The sequence below is a fragment of the Helianthus annuus genome, chromosome 2 (genome assembly GCF_002127325.2).
Source record: "Helianthus annuus cultivar XRQ/B chromosome 2, HanXRQr2.0-SUNRISE, whole genome shotgun sequence".
NCBI classification, from domain to species: domain Eukaryota; kingdom Viridiplantae; phylum Streptophyta; class Magnoliopsida; order Asterales; family Asteraceae; genus Helianthus; species Helianthus annuus.
The window spans coordinates 26,933,091-26,953,958 of record NC_035434.2 but is presented as its reverse complement, the minus strand read 5'-3'; the positions used below and the strand labels follow the sequence as shown (position 1 = coordinate 26,953,958).

Here is a 20,868-nt window from a genome sequence, read left to right as displayed (position 1 = left end):
AAACCGTTGTCTCCTATTACAACTTTTTTCCCACGATTTCAATTAAAATCCAAATTATTAATTAAAAGCTACAACTTTCTAACCATTAATGCCACCGCTTGGGAATTCATCGCTTCGATAGCATATTATAGAAATTGCCACTCCAACTTCTATGTTTATATTCATATACCACCGATTCAACCCAAAAAAAAAAACCCCAAATCCTACAACATCTATGTAACCCATTCGTGTCCCTTCAAACTCCTACAAAATCCTTTCACATACCTGTTCAAATACTAATATGCTTCAGTATAAATGTGCCGGGTTTTAGCTTTCTCATGCTTTTACATTTTTTGATCATTCTCATTTGTTATCCTTTGTTTTGTGAGGTTTGGTGTATCTTGGGCTCCTCTCCTGTCTCGGCTCTCCTGGGCTTGTAGCAGCCTTGTAGTTGGGCTCCGTCTTTGGGCTTGTAGCCGTTTGTGACGGCTGTGTGCTAGCTGGTCTAAGGCCCCTTATATTGGGCAATTGGTTCGTGCTGTGGGTTTATCGGAGCATTTCATCATTTCCTGCTCATCATTCACTACTCTCGCAAGTTTCCCTATCCTCACAAGTTATTCGTGAGTCTAGGGTTGTTTATCTTCTCTTGTTTTAGATCATCCGGCTGGAGATCTTTTTGTCTTTGTTTAGTTGTTAATCTGTGCCGACAGATTCATTCTGTCCTTGTAATTGATTCAGCATAATAAAAGGTGTTTGATTATCAAGTTTTGACATGGTATCAGAGCCCCAAGGTTGATTTAGGGCTCTGGTTCTTCTTCCGCTGCGGTACAAAGCTCCGGCCGACCTTCTCCTGTCCGATCTAGGGTTTTCTTTATTTACGGCGTTTGGTACTCAGATCCCTGTTTCCGAAGTGATTCTACTCAGAGGAGACGGTGTAGATCTGGGAGTGTGAAACCCTAATTTCTAGGGTTTAAAGTTTGTGGTTGGTTGCTGTGACAGCGCTACTTCTGAAACGCTAATATGTGGTTCTCTTTTGTTTGGTAAAGAAGAACCTCGTTGGTCTCTTATAAGAGCAAACCAACAGGTTTTGTGTATTTCCGGCTCTCTGGTCAGTGTGTGCAACCCTAAGTGAAGGTTGCAAACCTGATCTCTTTGACGTGCACCCACTGTGAGATCGTTCCTTCTCTTTCTCTTTACTTTCTATTGCATTATTGTGTTTTGTGTCTAGGCATTCTTGATACCGGGCTAGGCTAAAACCGGTTTAATTGATTGGGACACAGAGAGGGTTCACTATGTTGCATTTGTGTCTGGTTGGTCTGTTGTGGTGTGGCTCCCTGGTCATTGTCTGCGGAGGCACCTTTTGAGTGATGAACCTCTGATCGGACCTCTGTCCAGGTTTCGCCTTGAGTCAGTTTGTCTTTCTTGCCTATCCTGGTTGCTTAATATGTACTGATTGGTTTATTTGTGTTCTTGTCTTGTCTGACCTGTTCTGTGCTTATTGTCTGTTCTATTTTCTGCATTACTGATCTGTCATTATGCCTGATAAAACTGAATCTTCTGTAACGTTGGTTAGCAAATTAGATGCTAGTGACCCTTTATATCTTCATGCTAGTGATTCAAGTGGACTCACAATTGTTAGCATAAAACTGAAAGGGACTGAGAACTATGTGGTGTGGTCCAATGCTATGAAACTTGCTCTAATGGCTAAAAACAAACTAGGCTTTATTGATGGAACTTGTAGTAAATCTAAAGATGATGATGTTCTGGCTAGTCAGTGGGATCGATGTAACTCTATTGTGCTTACTTGGATTTTGAACTCTGTTTCTGATGAACTATATGTTGGCCAAGTCTATTCTAAGCTTGCCTCAGAAGTGTGGGATGATTTAAAAGACACATATGATAAAGTTGATGGGTCAGTTGTGTTTAGCTTATATCAAAAAATCAACTCTGTTAGTCAAAATGGATCTAGTGTGTCTGAGTATTACCACAAAATTAACACTATGTGGAAACAATTTGATGCTATGCTTCTACTGCCTTCCTGCACCTGCAATGCGTCTGCTAAATTCAATGAGTTCAGTCAATTAATCAAACTTATGCAATTTTTAATGGGGTTAGATGACATTTATCAACCTGTTAGAACCAATCTGTTGACAAGGGACCCTTTACCAACTATCAAAACTGCCTTTTCTATCATCTCTAGAGAGGAATCTCATAGAGGGTCCAACAATGTTTCTAAGGCTCCCAATGTAGGATTTGCGGCTAAATCTAACAACTTCAATGATAACAAGAAAAAATTCAATAAAGGTCCCAACCCAAATCTAAAATGTTCTCATTGCAACAAGATTGGACATACAGTTGATAAATGTTTTGAACTGAATGGTTATCCTCCAAACTATAGATCAAAACCTACTCAAAGCAGCTCTCAGTGGGGTAGGTCAAACAATGCTGCTAGTAGTGGTTCTGGTCCTTCTTTGAATAATACTGTGAATGATAAAAGTTCTAGCTCTTTGAACTCCCTGACTGCTGATCAATTTTCTAAGTTGCTAGGTTTGCTAAATGAGAATAAAACTGATGACCCAAATAAGTCAAATGTTGGAGGTAAATGCTTTAATTCCTTCTCTGAATATAAAAATATCTTTTGTTTTAACTCAAAACTTTTCTCTTCTCAAAAGCAAAACTGGATTATTGATTCTGGTGCAAACCAGCACATGGTTATGTCCAGTGATAATATGTTTAATCTGGTTGATGTGTCTGAATATAATATTACTGTTAAACATCCCAATGGTACCGATGCAAAAGTCACTCAGATTGGGTGTTTTAGACTTTCTGACTCTGTCATTTTAAAAGATGTGTTTGTTGTTCCTGAATATTGTGTGAACCTTATTTCTGTGTATAAGCTAGCTAAAGACAATAAGCTTAAGGTTGTGTTTGATGAAAACTCTTGCTATATTCAGGATTCGTGCTTAAAGAAAACCCTGGTGACTGGTAGGCAAACTGAGGGTTTATATTTCTGTGGTAACTCTCTAAGTTCTAGTTTTTCTTGTCTAAGTATGGCTGAAAAAGCAAAGCTCTGGCATTCCAGGCTGGGCCACCCAGCTGAACAAGTGTTAAAGGTTCTTCAGCTTAAAACTGAGTCCATTTCTAATCCATGTGATATATGTCACAAGGCCAAACAACATAGGTCACCCTTCCCTCTCAGTGACCATCAATCGACTAAGGTTAGGGACCTTATTCACTTAGATGTTTGGGGTCCCTACAAGGTCACTAGTGTGGAAGGATACAAATACTTTCTTACTATTGTGGATGATTTCAGCAGATCTGTTTGGGTCTATCTTATGAAATCTAAGTCAGAAGTTTTTGAAAATATAGAAAGTTTTTACAACCTTGTTAAAACTCAGTTTGAAGTCAATATAAAAATGTTTAGGAGTGATAATGGATCTGAGTTCACCAATTCTCAAATGACTGCTTTTGTTAAACTAAAGGGTATCATTCATCAAACCTCCTGCACCTATACTCCACAACAAAATGGTATTGTGGAGAGAAAACACAGACACCTGTTGAATATTACTAGAGCTTTGCTATTTCAATCCAATGTTCCTCTTAGGTTCTGGTCTGAATGTGTTCTGACAGCATCTTACTTAATTAACAGGCTTCCTTCTTCTGTGTTACATGGCTGTTCTCCTTATGAAAAATTGTTTGGTTTCAAACTTTCTCTTGATCACTTGAAAACCTTTGGTTGTCTTTGCTACTTCACTGTTTTAAACAATCCTGATAAACTTGAAGAAAGAGCTGAAAAATGTGTTTTTATGGGATACTCTAATCTTAAAAAGGGATATAAGGTGTGGAGTCTAGAACAGAAAAAATTCATTTTCTCCAGAGATGTTAGTTTCCATGAAACCACATTTCCTTTCAAAAATGAATCTCATGCTATTCTAGAAGGTCCAAATAACTTAAACCAATTAAATTTTTTTGACAACTATGAATTTTCAAGTGACCTAAATCCCAATGATGAAGAGAAGGTCCCCACTGACTCACCTACCCTGACACAGCAACACAGTGATGAGGTTGAATCACCTATGGATAGTGATACTTAGCAATCATCAGGAACTGATGGTTCATCTGAGAGTAATGAGTCCCTAAGGGATGAAACTGGTCCTGTGAGGGCTGAGCCTAGTAGTGTTAATGACGAGTCAAACCTTCCTGAGGGTACCATCCCTACTAGAAGGTCCTCTAGATCCTCAACTGCCCCAAAAAGATTTGAGGACTTTATTGTTGGAAATGCTAGATATAACTATGATAAGTATGTTGATTATTCTAGTTTGCCAAAAGAAAATGTGTGCTTCGCTGCAAATATTAATAAACTGGTTGAGCCTTACACTTATAAAGATGCTATTAAAGATAAACGGTGGGTAGACGCTATGAATGATGAATTGTCTTCTTTGTATAGGAATAACACGTGGGATATCGTTGACTTACCTAAAGGAAAGAAACCTATTGGGTGTAAATGGGTCTTTAAAGTAATACAAGTCAACAGGTGAAATTGATAGGTTTAAGGCTAGACTTGTTGCGAAGGGATTTAATCAACGGGAGGGAATAGATTTTGAGGAAACATTTTCTCCCGTTGTTAAAATGCTTACTGTAAGGTGTGTTATTAGTATGTCTGTTCAGAATAACTGGCCGTTATATCAACTTGACGTGAACAATGCTTTTCTATATGGCAACCTTAGAGAAGAAGTCTATATGTCGTTGCCTGATGGTTTAAGTGTTGAAAATCAAGGTAAAGTGTGTAAGTTAAACAAGTCTTTATACGGTCTGAAACAAGCTCCACGTATGTGGAATGAAAGACTGGTTCAGGTGCTGGTTAAAATTGGTTTTAATCAGTCCAAATGTGATCATTCCCTGTTTATCAAGTCTGCTAATTCTGTGCTTATCGTTCTTCTTGTTTATGTTGACGATATTGTGTTAACAGGAAACAATGAAGAAGAAATAAATAAGGTTAAACATCTCTTGAAAACTAAATTTTTAATAAAGGATCTCGGTTTATTAAAATTTTTTCTGGGAATTGAAGTGATAAAAACTGTTGATGGTGTGTGTCTTACTCAAAGAAAGTACTGTATGGATCTGTTGAACGAGTATGGGATGAGTGGAAGTAAGCCCAATAGTTGTCCCATTGATCAAAATCATGTTTTGACCAATCTGACCTTAAATAATACCAAACCTGTTGATGTCACACAATATCAAAAACTGATAGGTAAACTTATTACCTATCACACACTAGGCCTGATATTGCTTATTCTGTTCACTACTTGTCTCAATTTATGCATAAGCCTACTGAGGCTCATACTCAAATTGCATTTAAAGTTCTAAGGTACCTAAAAGGTGCTCCTGGGAATGGGATCATGTTTTCAAAAGGCAACACTTTTCAGCTAACCGCTTTTGCAGATTCTGACTGGGCTAAGTGTGTGGACAGCCGAAGGTCTGTCACTGGGTTTTGCATATTTCGTGGTGGATCCTTGGTCTCATGGAAGAGCAAAAAACAAAGTGTTGTTTCTCGGTCATCTGCTGAGGCCGAATACAGATCAATGTGCAGTGCCACGTGTGAAGTTTTGTGGCTTCTGAATATTTTAAGAGAACTTCATGTGGATTTAACTACTTCGGTTGTGTTAAAATGCGATAATACTGCAGCTCTATCTATTGCTGCTAACCCTGTCTTTCACGACAGAACAAAACACTTCGAAATTGACTTATTCTTCCTGAGGGAGAAAATTGCATCTGGTCTCATCAAAACCCAAGGTGTCAAGACTGAATATCAGCTCGCGGACGTATTTACAAAAGGCTTACTTCCGAAAAACCATGCTGAAATGTGTAAGTCGTTAGGGCTCTGTAATTTGTTTGCACATTTAAACTGAGGGGGGGGGGGTGTTCAAATACTAATATGCTTCAGTATAAATGTGCCGGGTTTTAGCTTTCTCATGCTTTTACATTTTTTGATCATTCTCATTTGTTATCCTTTGTTTTGTGAGGTTTGGTGTATCTTGGGCTCCTCTCCTGTCTCGGCTCTCCTGGGCTTGTAGCAGCCTTGCAGTTGGGCTCCGTCTTTGGGCTTGTAGCCGTTTGTGACAGCTGTGTGCTAGCTGGTCTAAGGCCCCTTATATTGGGCAATTGGTTCGTGCTGTGGGTTTATCGGAGCATTTCATCATTTCCTGCTCATCATTCACTACTCTCGCAAGTTTCCCTATCCTCACAAGTTATTCGTGAGTCTAGGGTTGTTTATCTTCTCTTGTTTTAGATCATCCGGCTGGAGATCTTTTTGTCTTTGTTTAGTTGTTAATCTGTGCCGACAGATTCATTCTGTCCTTGTAATTGATTCAGCATAATAAAAGGTGTTTGATTATCAAGTTTTGACAATACCGTAACCAAATCATCATTCATGTTGACATCAAATTTTAACACGGACGTGGTTGAGATTTAAACACAATCACCAACAGATTACAACATGGAACACAAGAAAAAGAAGTTTAATGACGGGGGTGTCGTGATTTAATGTGAAATGGTTCAAGAGAGAGAAGAGTTTTACAGAGTGGAGAGAGGAACGAAGGAGATAAAGTTTGAATCTTTGAGGCTTTAATCGGTTTGTTATCGTCACTTGCAACGATACTAATAAACCGGACTTCGTTTGTAAATCTTATGTTGTCTTAATTTTGTTGAACACATGGGTTTTCTTGATCTAACATCTGATCTTTGTTGCATGTTCTTCTCTATAATCAGGTGGGTTTGTTGCAATTAAAACCTTTAGTTGTTTTTGTAGATTGATTTCAGCATATACATCTCAAATTGTTATCAAATGAAAAAAAAAAAAAAAAAAGAGAGAGAGAGAGAAATCGCTATTGTGTTTGCTGGCGAATCAGAAAGGACTTAAAACATCTCGGCGAATTTATACCGGAATGGGCCGGAACAGAAGTGAGGTAGAGCGCAGGGGAAAGAGAATTAAGCAGAGAGAGGACAGAAAACGACATACAAATGGTTATCGACTTATCACGGGACGAATTTGGCCGTAAAACTAAAATCTGAACTCATTTCCATGTGATTTTGATTTCAAGACCGGAACAATGATTCAAAGGTGGGGGGAAATTTTTTTTGTGACGTTGTATATTATATGGGTGAGTTTAGATTTTTGTTGCTTAAACCTAAATTCCCTACTCTTATCTTATTGTATCCAAGGTGTATTCAACCAATTGATTTAGGACTTGATGGACAATTTGAATTTGTGCAAAGTGTAGGGTAGGGCTGGCATATCGTGTATACCCGTACACGATAAGACACGACACGATAAGACACGATACACGAAATCCGATACACGAACACGACACGATAACTTATCGTGTCCTTTTTTTCAAACACGAACACGAACACGACACGATATACACGAAAATTACCTGTTAATACATGTTAACATGACTATTCGACTGTTATACACGAAAATTACCTGTTAATACCTGTTAACACGAACAAAAATACGAACACGGCATGCTATCTGAGAGTTACAAAGTGAGTTTAGGGTTTTATTTTTTTTTTAATTGAATGAGGAATGAAAATAGAAAGGAATTAAGAAACCCACACGCACATGGCTGATGAGTTTTATTTAATTTAATTTCTTATCGTGTACTAACGGGTATTAACAGGTAAACAGGTATTTAACTGTTTATACACGAAAATTAACAGGTAATATCATGTCTACCTGTTTGGTACACGATACCTGTTAAGGCCATACACGATACCTGTTAACTTCGTGTAGGTTCGTGTCGTGTATTCGTGTATTCGTGTAAAATTGCCAGCCCTAGTGTAGGGTGATGATACTAAAAACATTTATAATCAATACCCGTCGCAACGCGCGGACAACGCCAACTTGTTTAAATACAAAAAATACAATCTTTATTGTTAATTTTTATAAACTTTTACATCACCCACTTGGGTTAAAACATGATCCCTTTGGTTGGGTCATGGGTCGGACCTTTAGCCGATTCAATTCTTATTTGACCCGCCCCAACAAACCAATACAAGGGTTCAGTAGGTACCATCTTACATTTTATTCAAAACTATATAACTAGTTTTACTGATGGAGTTGAACAGTTTAAAATATACCTCACTAGAGAGTGCAGAAGTTGAGGTACCATGGACATCGGGTTCAACTGCAAGAAGGGTATCTAAGAGCGCCAAAGTAGAAGGCAGCTAGACTATTTGATAGAGACACATGTCTTTTGAAGGGGAGTTTTTAGCTTCAAATCGGAGCAAAAGAAGTATTTTGTGATATTTAATGTAAAGTAGAATAGAAGTAATATTTGGTGTACTAACTATCTTTTTAACCTATAACAAAATAATCATAACTTTTTTGAAATATAACACATTATTTATAGAAAAAAAAGATGCAAAGAATGGTTTCAAAGTCTATCGTACGATTCATTAGTTAATAAAAAGCTATTTTCAAACCTCTACACGTATAACCATAATCAAACATATAATTAGTTAATAAAAAGCTATTTTCAAATCATCAGTTTCTCATTTAACTCAGATCATTTCGATTCGATTATTTCAGATTCAATTATGCGCCTGCTTAGATTTTTAGGCCTGTAAACAAGCCGAATGAACATGAACATATAATCAAACCGTTTTTTTTGTTCATATTTGTTCATTAAGAAAATGAGCATGTTCATGTTCACTCGTTTAAAACCTATTCGAACAGTTCACGAACGTAAACAAACATAAACAAACAAAATTTAGACGAACATAACTGAAAAACCATAAACGAACATTCACCCAACATAAATGTTCGTAAGTTAACGAACATAAGGCCTTTGGGTATACTTTAACCTAACTTAACTCCACCTAAGTGACACATCAACTTTTTTTCCTCATTTCACTTTGTCTCACTCTAAGGAAATGGTTTAACATGTTAACACATAACTCATTTAATGCACTTTAACATTGGGTTTTTGTCTAAAAAAGAAAATAATAATTAATTAAATCTCTTAACATTGGGTTAACATGTTAATACATAACTCATTTTAATGCACTTTAACACAAGGAGGGAGTGGTTTGCAATGTTAGTTAACATGTCATGTCATTGTTAACACTCTAGATGTTAGAGTACACCCCATAGCCTAAACGGACGTTCATGAACAGGGCCGTATCCGAAAATTACAAAAAAAAAAAAAAAAATGGCCCTGTGCAAGATAAAACATTTGGGCTCTATTTGAAAATCTCCATTTAATATAAATTTATCAATCACTAAAAATTTGTTGATGTAATTTAAATAGTTATTTTTAGCTAAGTTTAGAAAGTAATTTATTAATTAAAGGGAAAGATGAAGTTGGCAAAATTAAGCATTAAATGTTCCTAACAAAAAAAATTCCAAAAAATAAGCCAAAATAAAGAATTTGGGGACGTCAAGATTAGAACCCTTGTCTTCTTGTTGTTGAAGAAAGACAATAACCACTAGTACAAGAGCAGATTTATGTTATTCCTCAATTCACTGCATATATATTCTATCTTATACGACGTAAATTTTATATAAAATTAAAAGGATTTAAGCCTTCAGAGGGTTTGAGTCTTGTACCGTCCCAACCCGCAGTCCCGCACCCCTAACGAGCCAACCCTGTTCATAAACATAAATAAACGTATTAAAACGTGTTTTCATATTTCTTTATTTATGAGTGTTTCTTTATTTATTTCGTTTACAAGTTTAGAAAAAAAATTGTAAACTAGAACTCACAAGGGTGAAATCGTAAATTGACCAGAGACTGGTTGCGGTGGCATCATGCATCAGCATCATACTGTTCTTCAAGACAAGTACCTGAGAACGAAACACGCGTCCGTTACATCCATGACACCAAACTCAATCGCCACCTCCACCGACCACCACAAGTAATCTAGTACCATAAGTTGCTGTCATTTGAATATATATCCTCATCGTATATCCCACACCGTCAATTCTCTGTCTGTGAAATCTGTTAGTATTACACATTATGGTGATGAATCATATGATAAATTATGTGCTTGATCGGGTTGTACCACCTGCAAGTCTGGTGATGCTAGCGTTGGCTTGGCCGACGCTTACTTTCATCAAATCATGTGAGAGGGTTTACTATCACTTCTTTGCTGAATCTATGGATGACAAAGTTGTGGTTATCACCGGCGCTTCTTCCGGAATCGGAGAGGTACGTACGTATGTCACCTGTTTGTTCGATTTCATAGGACTGTAAACGAATCGACTGCTTATGTTTGAGAAATCTGTTTATGTTTGCTTGTTTGTTAATGAGTTAAATGACTAGTTGGTCTATGTGGTTTGTAAATATTACAGACTTGGTCCCAACTGGTTGTAAATTTTGCACTCGGGTGATCGTTATTATTAACATCTGTTAAGTTTTTCAGTAAAATCCATGTTAAATAACCAAAATACCCTTACTTATCAACAAAACAAATTATATAAGTTTTCACAGGTCTCTCTTCTCAAACAAGGAGCACAACCACAACCACTGAACACCCACCACCAGCATCTCATCTCCACCCCCGAACACCCACCACCACCACCATCTCACTTCTGCCACCAAGGGCGGACTTAAGGCTAGCCCAAGGTGGGCGGGCGCACCCCCGGGAAAAAAATTAGTGCTAAGTTCCGTCGAAAATCCCGTCCGCACCCCTTGAAATTTTTCGTCCGCACCTCTTGGAATTTTCCTTCCGCACCCCTTAGGTAAAAAGTGTTACCAATTTATATTTTAATTTTTTAGTAAACTCTTATTTTTTTTAAAATACTACCTAATTATATAACTTTTAATACCTAAAAAACTAAACCCAAATACCCAATACCTTTAACTAGCCCACTATTAAGTCTTAGCTCAATAAACAAACCTAACAAATCAACAATATTTCAAACTAAAATAAACTAAACAAGCCCAAAACCCTTACATATTCGGCGATGAAGAATGTGAAGACCAACTTGAGTAATCGGATTGGCGATGAGAACTTAAGTGATAGTTGTATATGTTATATAGAGAAAGAGTTGCTTAAGAAAGTAGGTTTAAATGATGTTTTGTATAGATTTTAAAAAATGAAAACCCGTAGGGCGGCGTTTTAATTATGTTTATAACAAGGTTTGACATGTTTTGATGATTATATAAATTTAGTTTGAGGTTCTTTTGTTTTACATGACCCGACTCGAACCGACCCGATACGAACCAATTTTTTTACTTATATATCTTGGGGCCTAAAATTTTTAAAAATATTCCACACCCCTGTGAAAAAATTTCTAGGTCCGCCACTATCTGCCACTTCTCACCTCCACCCACGAACACCAAAACACCCACCATCACCAACGAACACCTCCACCACTGGGCCAACGGATCTGCTTGCTTACGATTCTCACATATTGTGGTTTTCGTTTTTGGTACATAACGGAGTCAATATCTAGTTCCGCAAGCCAGTTGACCTCTGGTTGACTTTGTTAACATCAGTCAAATACTCCTCTAAAGGATCATTTTCGAAAGTACTGGAATCTTTGAATGAATCAACATATTCTTCTACCTTTTCTTTTTCATCCGAGTGCAAAATTTGCAACCACTGGGACCAACTCTGTAATTAGTAAACCACTGGGACAAAGTCTACAATATTTGCAAACCACAGGGACCAACCAGACATTTAACTCTTTGTTAATTAAAAACTAGCACAAACAAATTTTTTTGTTCGTTTACTTAAAATAACTAAGTCGATCTAGGACTCTTGAATTCTCTCTTCCCTATAGTCTTTCTTTTCTTTTATTTGTTTGTCAAATGAGAAAAAAGGAAAAATTACAAGTTTTGTCCTTTATCTTAATGCCACTTATCGAGCGGTTTCCTTTATAACGAATTTTGACAAGTTTTGCCCTTTACAAGGAATTTTGTTGCACGTTTTGTCCTTTAGGCCTAACTCAGTTAGATTTTCTTGTTAAATCTTGTCACCCAAGGGTATTTTAGTCTTTTTACCCATTTATTTAATATTATTTGAAAGAAGAAAACAAAATATTTTAGGGTTGACTCTTGAAATAAATGGGTAAAAAGACTAAAATACCCTTGGGTGACAAGATTTAACAAGAAAGTCTAACTGGGTTAAGCTTAAAGGACAAAATATGCAACAAAATTCCTTGTAAAGAGCAAAACTTGTCAAAATTCATTAAAAAGGACACCGCCTGATAAGTGGTATTAAGATAAAGGACAAAACTTGTAATTTTTCCGAGAAAAAATAGGTATAAAATCATTGAACAACACATGGATGTTGCGCCATGTTAACTCGGAAAATTATGAACGAAACGTAAACACGTTGAATCACACACACACGTTGCGTTGTGTTAACTCGCAAAATTTAGTACGAAACGTAAAACGAAAATTTGGGAATAATGAAAAGTATAGGGGATCAAAGTTGAAAGTAAAAAAGTTGTGAAGTTGAATTACAAAAATTAAACTTTTTTTGAGTTAAAAGTAAAAAAGAAATCAATTTTATGAGCTTAAAATGTAAGAAACGGAAAGATAGAACATATAAAAAAATAACAAAGTCAATCAATGACCACGTGTTGCGACGGACCTATGAAATGAAAAACAATAGACATAAAATCTTGAACTACACATGGACATTATGCCGTATTACCTCGCAAAATTATGAACGAAACGTAAAAACGTTGAACCACACACACGTTGATTCATGGTAACTCACAAAATTTAGTACAAAAACGTACAACGAAAATCTGCGAAAGATGAAAAGTATAGGGGACCAAAGTTAAATATAAAAAAAGTTGGGTTTAAATTGTAAAAGAAGAAAAGTTTTGGTTTTCAAGTAAAAAAAATAAATTTTGTGAAGTTAAAATTTCAAGAAATTCAAATATTTGGGTTGAAAGTAAAATTTCAATTTTCTTTTGAAAACCACCCAAAACATAAGGTACAACACCTTATGCATTCGGAACTTGCTAATTTATAGTATATAAATATAACAAACTTGTCACGTTACATAAAAACAAAGGTAGACGGACAACAAGCTGCTCCGCCACCCATTTCTGAATTGCAAACCCTAACATTCGCATGGGCTGAACAATTGCTTTGGTGACCCATTGGACCTGGTCAAAAAGTAAAGTTGATAGCTTCTGGTGCCAGGGAGCCAAATGTATCAAAGGCAAAATGGCAAAGACATGTTGGTTCTCTGCGCAAATTTTCACGTGCATATCCACTTTCTTTGATTCTGCCTTTCTTGCTGTTTGTCCAGCTACAAACCCGTTTTCAGAATCAATAATTTTTTGAAAATCGCAATAACGTTTCAATTTTAGTACTATTTATTTTGAGACCAATTTTTAAAAAAGTATGACATTGTTGTGTAAATACGTGTACACTAGCACATGTGCCATTTTAGACTTTCCAAAAACAAAAATTAGGAGAAAGAAAAAGAGTTTGGAGACATTTTTTTTTTTCATTTTTATCTTTTTCATGCAAGCATAACGTATATACTCTGGGCTGTTAATGGGAATCCCTAAGAATTCGGGGGAATGTGCTAGTTGAAAAACTTAGGCCCCTACAAGTGTTTATTTGGGCTAAATTTGTTTAACAAACAAATTGGGTCTTTTAAAATTAGTTTAGTTTTTTATGGTATTGGGAACCATATAGACCAATAATAATATTTTTAAAATTTTGGGTCCGGGCAAAGTCACCCACTTTGACCTTCCGTGAGCTGGCCAAACATGCACTTAAACTGTTTATCATAGTTTTTAACGCATTTTAGTCCCTGTTATTTGGGTTATTTTGTCAGTTTAGTTCAAATGTTTTATTTTTCGCCTGTGGGTCCAAAAAGATTTCACCATAGTCATTTTAGTCCACTGGGTTAACTTCATCTATTTTTTCTGTTAGCGAGAAGGGCAATTCAGTCATTTTATATGTAATTCTGCTAACTAGAAGTGCAATTCGGCCATATAAAAAGACTTAATTGCCCTCCTCATTTTATTAACAGAATAAATGAATGAAGTTAACCCAGTGGACTAAAATGGCAACAATGAAACTTTTTTGGACCCACAGGTGAAAAATGAAACCTTTGGACTAAACTGGCAAAATCACCCAAACCACAGGGACTAAATGACATTTAACTCTAGTTTTTAACATAATATTGCTTGCAACATAAACACACCTAAGCATCTATGGTCAGTTACTTTTCTGGAACTTTTTAAATTTTTGCATGTATGTTTATTTACACAAGTTTGTTCGTTTATTTTCGTTTATCTAATAAAATACATTTTAACAAATTAGAATAAATATTTGTCCGTTGTCATTATAATACTTGGAGTAGAAAAACACTAGAAATTAGGTTGGGATTTTGACAAATTAATAACCACGGGTAGAAACCTTTTGATCTTGTCAGCAAATTGCATATGAATATGCTAAGAAGAAAGCAAATCTTGTATTAGTCGCACGGAGGGACCAACGACTGCATGGGATCAGTGAGAATGCTAGATTACTTGGTGCACCAGATGTGTTAATCATGGCTGCAGATGTTGTCAAAGAAGATGATTGTAAGAGATTCATCAATGAGACGATCAATTATTTTGGCCGAGGTAATTAATTATCTAATCCTTCATTTATGTAGAGAACCGCAAATAAACAAAATGCCACCACTTACCACACTATTTTTCGGACTCAAATTGTATCTTATAGAATGGTCATCATCTATTTATAGCATCCTTATATGTTATAAAATTTGTTTTGGGTTAATTTCATAAATGTAATAAATCTCATTATCCAAGGATAATAAAAACAAATTCCTTATTTGCCCTTTTTAGGATCTAACTTTTGAGACTTGTATTTTCATTTCACAAACCCTCTACTTTCTCTACAAAAGTGGCCATTGTGGTCATTTAAGTGATCATAAATTGCCAAACAATTTAGCCATCTAACATTTGCAACCTTGAAAAACACAAGCACATCCGAACACTATTGTTTGGAACTAGTTTTGTTGTTGTTGATCATTTGATTCATTAGGATTATTCAGCATCACATAATCATTAATCACGTCTAATAATGACATCCAACACACCCTAAAAAAGAGTTCAAGCTCGATATCTAAGAGTCCAACAAAGTACTTTTCAACTTTGAATGTGATGTTCAGCATATTTCAACTGATCAATATCGATTAAAGGTTTTTTTTTGGAATGATCCAAGACTTTATTGAAATGAAAGAAATGTAATGTTTGTCATGTGTTATGTTAGCGTTCTAAAATTATGAACTTTTACACACTATTTTGTTGCAGTTGATCATCTCGTAAACACGACAAGTTTAGGGCATACCTTCTACTTTGAGGAAGCAAATGATACATCGGTTTTCCCTATGTTGATGGTATACTTAAAACTCAAAAGGGATTTAGGGTGATTTTAACACATAATATAGGCTCTTAGTTGATGAGTTTTGTGTGACTCGTTTCTTAAATTTCAGGATATTAATTTTTGGGGGAACGTGTATCCTACTTATGCGGCTATTCCTTACCTGAGACGGACTCGAGGTCGGATTGTAGTTAATGCAGCAGTCGAGAACTGGTTACCTCTCCCTAGGATGAGCTTATATTCCGTGAGTATCTTTGGATCAACATGGCCACCGTAGGCGCCATATTAAAGGTCAAAGCGGTTGATGGTTGGTAAACATGTATTTTTTAAGCCGACCCGCAACACTTTATTTTCAAAATTATGGGTTATGAATAATTAGGTATTGGTGTGTTAAGTATGATTATATAAAAAAAAATTATTTACAAAATGATCATTCCTTTTAAATGATTCAAGTCCTTAAACTAAGCTAAAGCTAATGATCTTTCTGCCTAATCTAGTTATGTGAATTAAAATGATTTATGATGTTGTGTGCATTCATATTTACAATTTTCGACCGATTTGACCTCACCTTTTAAGGCATTTATTTATTTAAGCATTTGACATGTTACAAATGAAACATAACATACATTATCCACTAATACGAAAATTGTTACATAATTTAGTCATTTAGAAACTATCTGTTTCCCGAGCGAGGAGTGTTGGTGCAATAACATCAACTTTCTTTTCTTTGCTTTTTCCGTTTAAGCATGTCTTGACCGTTGACTTTTTTTTAATCCTAATGTTTGTTTGACCAGGCAGCCAAAGCTGCTCTAGTGAACTTCTACGAAACGTTGAGGTTAGAATTGAATGGTGACGTTGGTATCACTATTGCTACACACGGTTGGATTGGTGCCGAGATGACCCATGGAAAATTCATGCTAGAAGAAGGAGCGGAGATGCAATGGAAGGAAGAAAGAGAAGTAAGTCTGTCAAGAACTCAATATTCCCCTATTTTCATTACCAAAATCCTTGATAACTATGAGTTTGGTTAATCTTTGGGTTATACTTTATAAACTTTGAAACGGGTAAAATAAGAAAATAGCTAAAAAGGAAACGTAATAAATGAGTTAGGCCAAAAGCAGTGGCGGAGCTAGCCCATTAATTTAGGGGTAGCCCGAATTTTTTTTTTATTTTGGGTCTTGGTCTAACTTTATCAATTATATTGTGGGCCTCATTTCAATTCTATTATTGTTAATTTGGGCTTATTTTATCATGTGAGCTTAATTATTCTACAAGTTTTCGTGTTGTAAAATGTTTGGGCTTATAAGAAAAATTGGATTTTACTAAAATCAAGTATCTTATTTTTTGGTTAGGGATATCCTCGTATTTTTTAAGGGTATCCTTTGTATAAAACTGAAAAATAAAATAGAAAATAACACTACGAATACGGGGTTGAGCCGTAGCCCGAGCTACGGCTACTAATACTATAGTTCCGCCCATGGCCAAAAGCATATTTTTTATTCGTATTTTCAGACGGGCATACAACCCACCCATTTTACCACCTCTTGTAATGGGTCTACCAAAATTTAGTTCAAATTCATATCGCCACTTGTTCCTACTTAAAATTTAAATTGTGATGCTAATAATACCGGTTCGTTAATCCTATTTGATAAGGAAAAAAAAAGATGTTTGCAAGCTGACCCACCAGTGTTATCTCGTGCTAAATATTACTTGTTTTGACTCGTTACGTAACCTTTGAGAGACACTTACATTGTCTTTGTTCCATATGATCCAATTAAGGTTGAAGCTTCAGGTAGTCCAGTGGAGGAGTTTGCAAAGTTGATCGTATCTGCAGCTGTGCAAGGCGACGCAAACGTGAAGTTCCCGAAATGGTATGATGTGTTTCTTCTTTACAGGGTGTTCGCACCGGACATATTAACATGGTCCTTCCGCCTGCTTTTATCACCCCAAGGTACGAGGGCAACTTCTTTTATTGGTACCGGAAAACCTGTTTCCGAATCACCATCCCCACCGAGAGGAATGTACACCTCGTCACCTCGAATTGAACTTGTTGAATGAACATTGTAAGTAGTTTTTATGTACTTGTACGTTTTGAGTTTGTGTACGATGTTTGGTTTGAATAACTGGTGACCAAGTTGTTTGTATTGTTTTGAAGAATCGTATTACAACCTTTAAAAGTAGCTGCATGACGTATTAACTATTAAGTCGTAACGAGCTTGACTTATCATTTTAGTATATTTTTTTTCCAAGGCAAGTAACTCTGGTATAAAAGAGGGGTAGCAACCTTCATATTATTTTTAGCTGGAATACCTGTTAGAATCATTTTTGTAAACTCTAGGACCTGCTTATATTTTATCCCATGTACATTTGTTATCGGTGTTTTGTCGTTCATTTGAGTCGATTTTCTTTAAGAAATGTACAACCTCGGATCTAAAAGGGGTGAGGCTTCCGTTCATTTGAGACACCTGCTCGAGGAAATTTCCTTAAATATATGTACCAAGTTGGGTTTAAAGTGCATGATGCGAAAGCGCTTGCTTTATGTCGTGCGAATCACATCCAGACACCATAAGGTTCGCGTTCTTATGGTCATCCAGACACCATAAGTTCGTTCAACTAATTTAAGTATTCTGGATCGGATTTGTTCTTACGTCATTTATCTGGAATTCTAGATTTGCGTATCCACGCCATGTAACGATAAGATTACCAAGTTCTAAGCAGATATAACATGCATACAATGACAACGTACTTTAGGTTGACAACATACTTTAGGTCAAGGGGGTTCATTTGGGCTAGATACTGAGGTAACCAAATGTGAGAAGAGATGAAATGGTCAAACAGGTTGAAAGACTGTTGGAACGTATTCAAAATGCCTGAAACAACCTAATCTTTTATAAATTAGACTATGAATTTACTAATATAAATCTTGAAAAATATTCAAAACATGATAATTTATAGAATTCACAAAAATGAGAGATGAAAAAGTCTTGTTTTGACCAACACTAACAAATTACATCATCAATGCATGTAACATGCAAACAAAACCCACAAGTTCAAACATATACATACATACATACGGCTCACACACATATACATATGATACGGATCACCTACCCTAAACCCACCTCTGGCCCAAGCAACCCGACCCAGACCCAAATTACTTGCATCACATGCCCACGTTTACATGTTCAGTAGTTAATTCTCATGCATTTTAGGATAAGCCAATCATTTCACGTTTCCATGTTTATGCATTATCCCATGTTTACTACAGTTAGTTTTCTATTTTCTTGTATTTAAGAATGGTTTGAGTTTAATGAAAGAAGGTAGAAAATTGTTGAATGAAACTTTAGTTTTATGTCTCTCTTCTTCTCTTATGTTCTTGGGAGTTTGTAGGTTTTCTCCGTAAACCTATCAATTGGTGCTTTCATTGAGCCTTAGACTCCATGGCTTTGGACGAACTCGAGGAATCCACGTATCTATCTCGCTTCACCGGTTCCAATGCTGCCCGGTGGATTTCTGATGCTGAACGGTTCTTTTCCTTTTATGCAATTTATGAGGAAGAATGGTTTCGTTATGTTGTTAAGTCGTTCGATGATGAACCTTTTTCTTGGTTCAATTCATGGTATCGAGGACTGGAATGCCTTACATGGAAGTCTTTCACTATTGCAATGCTTCATCGTTTCCGACCACCACAGCTTAGCTTCGTACCACCACCGTCACTTCCATGCCAAGAACCGCCAATACTACCGACATCGTCTCTTGGAAGGGAGTCACCATCTATTCCGACATCGTCGCCACAACAGTCACCTTTAGATTCCATCTACCCTCAAGCTGCCATTCTCACCAACAAGACCTCCATACCGGTGCTATATGTGTCATACCCCTTTCTAAGGCGGAAGCACGAGGTGTGATCATGAAAGGTTCTCATTGCATACGAAAGGTAAACATACTACATGCTCGTAAAAATAACTTCAAATACCCATAACATTACGTTACTGAAAACATAGATTAAGTGTTTACATCACGAGACAACATATTGTCTAAAAGTTTACAACTTTATTTAAAGATAAACATAAACAACATCCAGGAGCATGAGTAAGACCGCGCGCACATCCACTTTAGTTACCTGAAATACATGTAAGTTTTTGGAAAAACGTCAACATAATGTTGGTGTGAACTCATGCAGTTCTTGTATTGAACGTTTATATACTTTGTATGAAAAACATGGTATGTATCTTGTATAAATCAAGTATTTCTGTATGTATCTAGGTTGTTAATGGGTTGCAAGGCCATTAACATGTGACATGACATAGGAAGCATCCAAACCATAGGCATTCCTTTTATGCAATTTATGAGGAAGAACGGTTTCGTTATGTTGTTAAGTCGTTCGATGATGAACCTTTTTCTTGGTTCAATTCATGGTATCGAGGACTGGAATGCCTTACATGGAAGTCTTTCACTATTGCAATGCTTCATCGTTTCCGACCACCACCGCTTAGCTTCGTACCACCACCGTCACTTCCATGCCAAGAACCGCCAATACTACCGACATCGTCTCTTGGAAGGGAGTCACCATCTATTCCGACATCGTCGCCACAACAGTCACCTTTAGATTCCATCTACCCTCAAGCTGCCGTTCTCACCAACAAGACCTCCATACCGGTGCTATATGTGTCATACCCCTTTCTAAGGCGGAAGCACGAGGTGTGATCATGAAAGGTTCTCATTGCATACGAAAGGTAAACATACTACATGCTCGTAAAAATAACTTCAAATACCCATAACATTACGTTACTGAAAACATAGATTAAGTGTTTACATCACGAGACAACATATTGTCTGAAAGTTTACAACTTTATTTAAAGATAAACATAAACAACATCCAGGAGGATGAGTAAGACCGCGCGCACATCCACTTTAGTTACCTGAAATACATGTAAGTTTTTGGAAAAACGTCAACATAATGTTGGTGTGAACTCATGCAGTTCTTGTATTGAACGTTTATATACTTTGTATGAAAAACATGGTATGTATCTTGTATAAATCAAGTATTTCTGTATGTATCTAGGTTGTTAATGGGTTGCAAGGCCATTAACATGTGACATGACATAGGAAGCATCCAAACCATAGGCATTTTCTAGTTGTCGATTCACGACTGAGACACAAAAGCACTACTTGGCACTAGTTTTCACCAAGAGTGTGGCTGCCCAAAAACCCATTAGATCTAACCTTTTGTTCTGCGTTCTTAGTATGTACACGATTAATGGTGCTTATGGTACCCTATTCGTGACACAATTTCTCATATCATTCCTCAATTCTTATATCCATCATACCATTTGTAAACATTGTAACATTTGTAACATGTATTTCACCCCCGAAGTTATAAAACTGAAAACAGTTAAAAGAAAAGAGGGAGCATGAACTCACAACTTTGCGTTCCTGCGTCGTAAACTTCACCGGGTTTGCTTATATAGCGTCGTGACCTATACATGTTTTATTAACGTTAGTCACTAGA

At 36.4% G+C, this 20,868-nt stretch overlaps 1 protein-coding gene across 1 annotated transcript; it reads left to right on the top strand.

Annotated features, from left to right (window-relative positions):
* Nucleotides 1-9,895: 9,895 nt before the first annotated feature.
* LOC110913196 (11-beta-hydroxysteroid dehydrogenase-like 5) lies at nt 9,896-17,536 on the top strand. The gene is made up of 6 exons (XM_022158043.2): nt 9,896-10,193; nt 14,401-14,593; nt 15,287-15,372; nt 15,469-15,600; nt 16,151-16,315; nt 17,136-17,536. The coding sequence occupies exons 1-6, from the start codon at nt 10,002-10,004 to the stop codon at nt 17,412-17,414; spliced, it is 1,047 nt and encodes a 348-aa protein (XP_022013735.1). The 5' UTR covers nt 9,896-10,001; the 3' UTR covers nt 17,415-17,536.
* The last annotated feature ends 3,332 nt before the right edge of the window (nt 17,537-20,868 follow it).

What these genes read in the sequence shown, in the direction of transcription:
- LOC110913196 (XM_022158043.2), top strand. Translation starts at nt 10,002, where the DNA reads ATGGTGATGAATCATATGATAAATTATGTGCTTGATCGGGTTGTACCA. An exon ending in CTTCTTCCGGAATCGGAGAG is followed by an intron (nt 10,194 to 14,400) that starts GTACGTACGTAT and finishes TGATCTTGTCAG; the next exon opens with CAAATTGCATATGAATATGC. An exon ending in CGGTTTTCCCTATGTTGATG is followed by an intron (nt 15,373 to 15,468) that starts GTATACTTAAAA and finishes CTTAAATTTCAG; the next exon opens with GATATTAATTTTTGGGGGAA.